A 7284-nucleotide genomic window follows, 5' to 3' on the forward strand; every position below is an offset into this window, starting at 1 on the left:
TTTGCTAGCGCGGTTTTGTCCTTTTCTTTTTTATTTATTTCCATTAATTTTTTTTAAATTTTTTTAGTAAATTATAGAAAAATCATAAAATAGAAAATTCAATTTAGGTGGACTTCACAGGAGTAGATCTACACAGTAAACTTATAACATAGTATGCCTTAGTACAAACTTTTTTATTGTAGCTTTAGATCTATTCTTTTCTATAAGTAATCGGAATAATTTATAGATGCAGCTTTTATGGTCCAATTGTGGTGAAATTTGTATGATAATCTAATTATAGTATGTTTGAACTGTAGCAAAATTTTATACTTATCGGATCATATATAACTTATAAGTAACGGCAAACATCAATAGTGATTAGCAAGGAGGTGCTGGCCAGAGGCAGCCAACAGCCCCCCGACGGCCCGACGCCACATCCAGGCAAAGACACCAAAGCTTCGGATCCATGAGTAGGCCACCCAGGGCACCATCACCGGCCCCAGAATAAGGTGGCCACCAGCCCGACGGAAGCTCGACCCCTCGAGGAATCATAAGAACCTGCAATTCCGAGTAGCAGGGTCGTCAGTGGAAAAGCAGCAAGGACAACGCGAAAGCTAAGGAAGCTTTCCTCAGCATTGCTACGAATGGAAAAGCAGTAAGGACAGTCGCAGACAGTGGGATAGACCTAATGCTGATAAGTGATAAACCTATGGTACCGCTTCTAGGCTTTTAGCAGGCTTTGAATACTGAATGTCAGAGCAAGTTCCATCTTTCTTGCGGCATAGCAGAGCTTCCTGAAACGCTTGACATCAACAATAACCCTGTATGCCGATTCAAATGCTGTTAATCCTCAAACTAGACCTTTCCTCCCTGGGATTACACCAATAGAGATTGGCATGGAACAAATGCACTTTTGAACTTCACAGTAGTCATCGAAGATCTCACAGCTACTCACAATCCAAGAGAGAATTAAAATTACGCAGCACTCCTATTTCTAGGAATGGACGCGTCTTTGGACCAGGAATTCAGGGTGTTCAAAACAGTTATCTCATGACGTCGACTTGTGAAATAGGCTACTGAAAAACATTTCTAGCCAGAGCGAGAGCAACAAAATAGAATAGGACGAAGAGTAAAAATGCATTTGTCTAGGATAAGGATCACAAAAAATAATACTACACAGGTGACTATAGCCAATAGGCTGACCTCAAGCTAGAAGTTCATGGTATTGTTCGCTTTCTGCAGTTTGTTCTTCAGCTTCTCTTGGGACGCCTTTTTTGCTCTATAGAAGTTAACTCTCAATGCTTGTGTCAGTGACTCATCCATATTAGATGCAGGGTTGCTCTTGTCAGATGCTGACACCTGATTCTTGATGGGGCTGTTCCTATCAAAATAGTCTTGCCTACCACAACTTAATCTTGTGACATTACGTAACCTTTCATTGCCTCCCTCAAAATGGTGCTAACAGCTATCCTCATATGGCTCCTATTATCTGGGAGGCTGCTTCTTAGGACAGCTATATGCTTTGTGGTAGGGCTGGAAAAAAAGCTCGTTAAGCTGGCTCGGTGGCTCGTTTCAAAATTGCTCCGATTTCGTTCTTTTTTTAAAATAAAGATTAGTCGATTTGGAACAAAAGTCAATTTTGGCAGGCTCGGCTCGGCTCATTATGCTCGATTTGAAGTTGCATATCAAACAACGCGGGAGACTAAAATAAATACGAATATATTGATTTCGAAGAAAGCTCGAAAAAAGTCGAGGCTCTTCTGATGGGGCTCTTCCCATAACAATGGTCTTCCTCACCATGACTTAATCTTGAGACTTCAGGTGCCGTACTGCCGTTTCACTGCCTCCCTTAAATTGGCATTCATGGCTATCATCACATGGCACCAATTCTCCAGGTGGTTTCTGCTTGGGGCAGCTATATGATTTGTGGCCTTTGTCATGGCATATGAAACAGGTGATATCACAGAGACCCAATTCTTCGGATAGCTTTTTCTTGCCACAGGTGACATCTAGTTCTAATTCTCCAGAAGGCTTCTTTCTAGGGCATTTATTTGCACAGTGTCCTTCTTCATGACAGCTGAGGCACGTTGACTTTGAAACTAGTGCTACTGCCTTGTCCATCATTGTAGCATGGCTGGTATCGTCAGAGTCTGGTACCTCACTTCTGATGGTGTTATTCCTCTCAGAATGGCCATCCCCACTACTACTGAAGTTTGAGACCTTGGGTACTTCTTCATCATGTGGAAATTCTCCAGATGGTTTAACTGGTGTTAATGTTCTCCTCATTTCTGTCATTGCCTTTTTCAGAGTGGCACGGAAACTTTCTCGATGATACTGAGTTACTGCAGTGAGCACTGGACTCAAGCGGCATTGTGCAGGCACATGGTCTTTGCCTTCACAAATGAAACATGTAATGTCTCCCATAGGACATTTTCCAAGTTGATGGTTCATATCACAACTGGAGCAACTGATATCCTTATTATGACTGCACTTTTCACCACAGCAACTGAGCTTCTTCATAGTGTAGTGTCCTTTTTCACCACAACGATGGCAAGCACGATTCTCCGACACATTCTGTCGGCAACACCATAAATGACAATGGCCAGCCCTGTTGCAAATAGTGCACATCACTTTTTCCTCTTGATCCTTCATGGAGCAATCACAAGTGTAATGCCCTTCTTCACCACACACCATGCAGGTGACCTTCCCCGTTAGTCTGTCCTTATCATATTGGCAGGCATAGTCAGAACAAGATAGCTCGGTTAGATGTGTATTTTCTATTTCATGCTGATCATTGAGGTTTACTTGAACGGCCTGTGTAGTTGTCTTCCGCCTTTTGCCTTTGCGAAGCAAATCATCAGCTCTCATTGACTCTTGTAAACTTGAGAAAGTAAGTGGCCCGATGTTCATCAATTTAACACTATGAGATTGTGGATGCGTTGCCTGGGCAGCAACTCCAGAAGCACTATTATCATTATACTTACTGTTTGGAGTTTGAGACATTGCATGCATCAGTTTTGTTTCTGTGGCTCAAAAAGATGCATTATTGCTGGTTATGGAGTGATAGGGGCAATAGCTTGTTGATTACAGTGTACCACCTGATAGATTGACTAAAAATGTTAGTAAATGTCAAGTGAAAGGATCACAGTAAGAGAGAAATAGGTATACACCTCAACTTAAGCATAGCCCCAAATAACACATCTTGCAAGTGCAGCATACAAGGACAGGCATACAATGCACTAAATAATGACAACGTTACTGCGACGACAAAATAGGCACAAGAACAATACACCCACTTGTTGAAGGATACTCATCAGACAAGGTTACATCCTGTGCATGGCAAACCTGGCCTAATCCTAGTGTCGTGTATCACAATCACTTGTAACCTAGATACCAGAGTCATTTGCACTAACCATAGACAAGACTAATATTTTGATATTGAAACCATACATGGCATGATGTTCTGTTCTTAATTCTAGAGTGCTCATGCCAAGCTACATCCTATTTTCACTAGGTGATCCATGAGCGTAGGGGTGTGCATGGTTGGTCGATCCACCCAACCCACCTATCCCAGCCCCATTCGTGAAATAAACTGATGCATGGATTGGGTCAAAATGGCTTCAAACCCATTAGAGTCCTCGTTGTGCTATCACCCCTGCACTTGTCAGCAGGGGCGGGCCCAGAATTTAGGAGTTGGGTATTCGAAATTCCAAGTAGTGCTATTTTTTTTGACAGCTCAATGTACAAAATAGTAGCGCATATTTGAGTACCGGTAACACAAATTGTTCATAATTTCAAATTGTTCGATGTATAGATAATAGTACTAAATGATCAACATATCAAAGTGGGAATATACGAAATAAACAAATGATACAATTCTAAAACAAATGCCACTGATAAGAATGCTTACAGAACCTACAGATTACAATACAAGCAATTGAGTTTCAGAAATTGATACGCACCACTGCAGCAACCTTTTCTACATCTACAGAAACAGAACCATCACCTACATCTGCGTACCTAGTAATTGATACGCAGCGCCGCTGGTCGTCGCCTCGCCGCCGGCTGCCCCTTGCCGGCTGGCCGAGTGGCCGCCCGCCCCCTGGTGCCTGCGCTGCTGCACAAGTGCCCTGCACTGCACCTGGCCGCCGCCCGCCAAGGCGCCGAGCAGGGCAGCAGAGAGCAGCAGCAGGCGTTCGCTCCTACGCGGTTGCACCTGCGCGGCGCGAGTGCGCGGCCTCTCCGGCCCCCAGCCTTAGCGGCTCCGCCCCTGTGCCGCCGCCGCCGCTAGAGCTAGGGTTGCCGGCTGGGATTGAATTTCGGATGGGGATTAGGACACGGGAGAGAGGCAGGGAGCTGGAGACGGAGCCTGGGTTGGGCCGGGGGAGGGAAGGAAGGGGCGCGTGGGCCGGCCACAGTTGAAGGTCACTGATTCCTCTTTGTGCATGAGAGGCGCTTTGAGTTTCTCTTCTTTCTTACTGTGTTATCTCAGTCAAGTTGGCTCTTTGTGATCAATTCCATCCTATTTCTTTAGACAAGCATGTGTAAGTAGGATACTTTCAGATGCTAGAGAAGTAGATGCACTATTAGAGCAAACTGTGGATTGTTGTTGCCAAAAACACATGCACATGTACATTCTCCTGCATGGTTTGCATATTTATTTTTTCTAGGATTTTTAGGACACAGTGTGGTCATAATTTGGGATGGATGCACAATGGTGACCACATGATGAACCATAAGTGGAAGCTTCTGGTGGAAAAAAAATATATATACGTGGCGATGGTCATCCCTGCTTGTGTGCTCCGCAGCTGCTTGGATGACATAGTTAATGTGCTTGAGAGCTCAAGCTACTTCCCATCTTGATATAAACTGTCAGTAAAAGACACTGATAGTGAAAAGTATATTCTCATCCTTGTTAAGTTACACAGTTGTAACATTAGAGTGGGTAACAGAGCAACATATTTGTTATTTTAGAAAGAAACAAAATAATTAATATGCCTATTGTTTGTTCATTAAAATCTGCATACAATATTGATTATGGATTCCAAATCATATTGTCAGTAAAATCTATTTTTCAGGAGTAGGAGTCAAGAGAAATATTTCAGAGCTAAGCTGGGTGGGAAGTGCTGAAGTCATCAGAATCAGAGGAAGCTCGCCAGGTGAGCAGAAAATGCTCAGCTGTCTCGTACGCTTAAAGTGTTGCTACAAAGCCGGCCAGGAGCAGCATGGTCAACCGGCCAGACCGGCAGGTACGAGGAGCCGGGCAGCTAAGAAGCGATAACAGAGAGCCCCTTGTTCGAGCCGGACGTCGTAGCTTTTTCTCCGTGTGTGGTTTGGTGAGATCCTTTTGGTCAAGATAGAAAGAGATGTGGCCTTGCGTTCGTTTCAAGTTGTTGTGGCGCTACGGCTGTGAACTTCATGATATGACGGGCTCGGAAATCTGCTTCATTCAAACTAGATGTTCATGTTCAGAAATATTTGGGTCCTTGTTCAATTTTATTCTGGTGCACGCCATCTTAAAATTTCTGCAACTTGACTATACATGCTCTATGTTGCTGCTAAAATTTTTGGCAACCAGTACCTTTAATCTATCAATCTATCTGCTGCAGTTTTCAGTTGTGCTGCATGTATCCTTGCACTTATAGTTAGAGACTGATTGTTCTCTATCAATAAAATTATGATTCGTTAAATGGTATGTTTTCAGTAAAAAAAATTGTTGAGTGAAATCTGATCATGACCTTGTACCGCCTAATGAACGGATGGGGACAGCACGACAATAATTGGGCAAATCATCTTTTAAAAAAATAAAGAATGTAATTGGGCAATTAGGGAAAAATTTAAAAAAAAACTATACGTAATCGACTGCTTCAGCCTTTCTATAAAAGTTTGAAAATATGAAAAAAAACATCAAATAACAATTGCAAATAATCAAAACACATGTTTGCCGCGCGTGCACTTTACTAGTACTATTAAGCTTTTTGTTTTTTCTACATACTAGCAGGATATACGTACAGGCACGTATTTAATTTTCATTCCTTCAAGCAATAATATTATTTATTTCTTCTTTCAAAAAATACATGTCTTTCTTTTCCTTCCATAAACAATGATATCAATTATTATCCTTCTAAACAAATAATGATGTAAATTATGGGTGAATGCATGTTCAAAGTAAAGTAAATTATACGCCAAAGAAAAGTAAAACGCGGGTACAAGAGGTGGGTATAAAATATTCTTGGTGCAATTAGAATTTTGGTGGAAAATATTGACGAAACCAATCTCCCCCTCTCTTTCGTCAAACTTTTTGGCCTGACAAGTGGGGTCGCCATGAGGGGTAAAGTGGGCCTCATCTTGGTGAAAAAAGATTTCAATTATTTCAATTTTTATTTTCTACATATACTTGAGAAATACTTACATATACAAAAATAAACTACCAAAAATAATGGGTATTCAATTGAATATCTTTGCTATATACTGGGCCCGCCCATGCAGCAGGGACTGAATTTACAGGGAGATAAGTTGCGGCGGGGAGATCTGACTCACTGGAGGGTGCAGAAGATGTCCACTACTACAAAATAGGCCTTTGTTCCAGGCCATTTATCCCGGCAGCCTTTGGGCCCAGGACAATAGGTGGCTTTTGTCCCGGGTTCAATGGCTAGCCGGGCCAGCGGGGGGACAGGGGCCTTTTGTCCCGGTTGGAGCCACCAACCGGGATAAAAGGGGGGCCTTTTCTCCCGGTTGGTGGCTTCAACCAGGACAAAAGACTGCGCGGACCTTTTGTCCCGGTTGGAGCCACCAACCGGAACCAATGGCTAAGATTTTATCCCGGTTGAAACAACAGCCCGGGACAAAAGGTGATGATCGGCCTCTCCTCTTGATAGTTTCGAAGTCTGTGCTCCTCTCTGCCACTCATTTCTCTACTTCTCTCTCTACCTTATCCCTCTCTCTGTCTTGCTAGCGCGAGCAGCAGGCCGCAGGCCGCCGTCGACCGCGCAGCGCACAGCAGGCCGCGAGCTGCCGCCGGCCGTGGAGGCGTGCGAGCCACCGCTGGCAGCCGCGGAGCGCGCGAGCAGCTGGCCGCGGGCCGCCATCGACCGCGCAGCGCACAGCAGGCCGCGAGCTGCCGCTGGCCGCGGAGGCGCACGAGCCACCGCTGGCTGCCGCGGAGCGGGCTGCCGCGGAGTGCCCGAGCAGCTGGCCGCGGGCCGCCGCCGGCCATGCAGCGCGCGAGCCACCGCCGCGGTGGAGGGCACCGGCCGCCACGGAGCGCGCGGACGCCGTGAGGAGCTGGCCGCGGGCCGGCCGCCG

The 7284-nt window shown here is 44.8% G+C and overlaps 1 protein-coding gene across 3 annotated transcripts; it reads right to left on the minus strand.

Moving 5' to 3' along the window:
- Window positions 1-1657: 1657 nt before the first annotated feature.
- On the minus strand, window positions 1658-6540 carry LOC120672398 (DNA-binding protein HEXBP-like). Of its 3 annotated transcripts, none has more exons than XM_039952784.1 (2): window positions 6520-6540; window positions 1658-3077 (listed from the first exon to the last, which is right to left on the minus strand). In XM_039952784.1, exon 2 carries the CDS (start codon window positions 2989-2991, stop codon window positions 1783-1785), a length of 1209 nt encoding a protein of 402 aa, XP_039808718.1. In that variant the 5' UTR covers window positions 2992-3077; window positions 6520-6540; the 3' UTR covers window positions 1658-1782. The 3 variants fall into 3 exon arrangements, with proteins under 3 accessions (XP_039808718.1, XP_039808725.1, XP_039808709.1); XM_039952791.1 differs by lacking the exon at window positions 6520-6540 and adding an exon at window positions 4753-4932; XM_039952775.1 differs by lacking the exon at window positions 6520-6540 and adding an exon at window positions 4000-4454.
- Window positions 6541-7284: the final 744 nt, after the last annotated feature.

Source organism: Panicum virgatum, chromosome 2K (genome assembly GCF_016808335.1).
Source record: "Panicum virgatum strain AP13 chromosome 2K, P.virgatum_v5, whole genome shotgun sequence".
In the NCBI taxonomy this organism is placed as follows: domain Eukaryota; kingdom Viridiplantae; phylum Streptophyta; class Magnoliopsida; order Poales; family Poaceae; genus Panicum; species Panicum virgatum.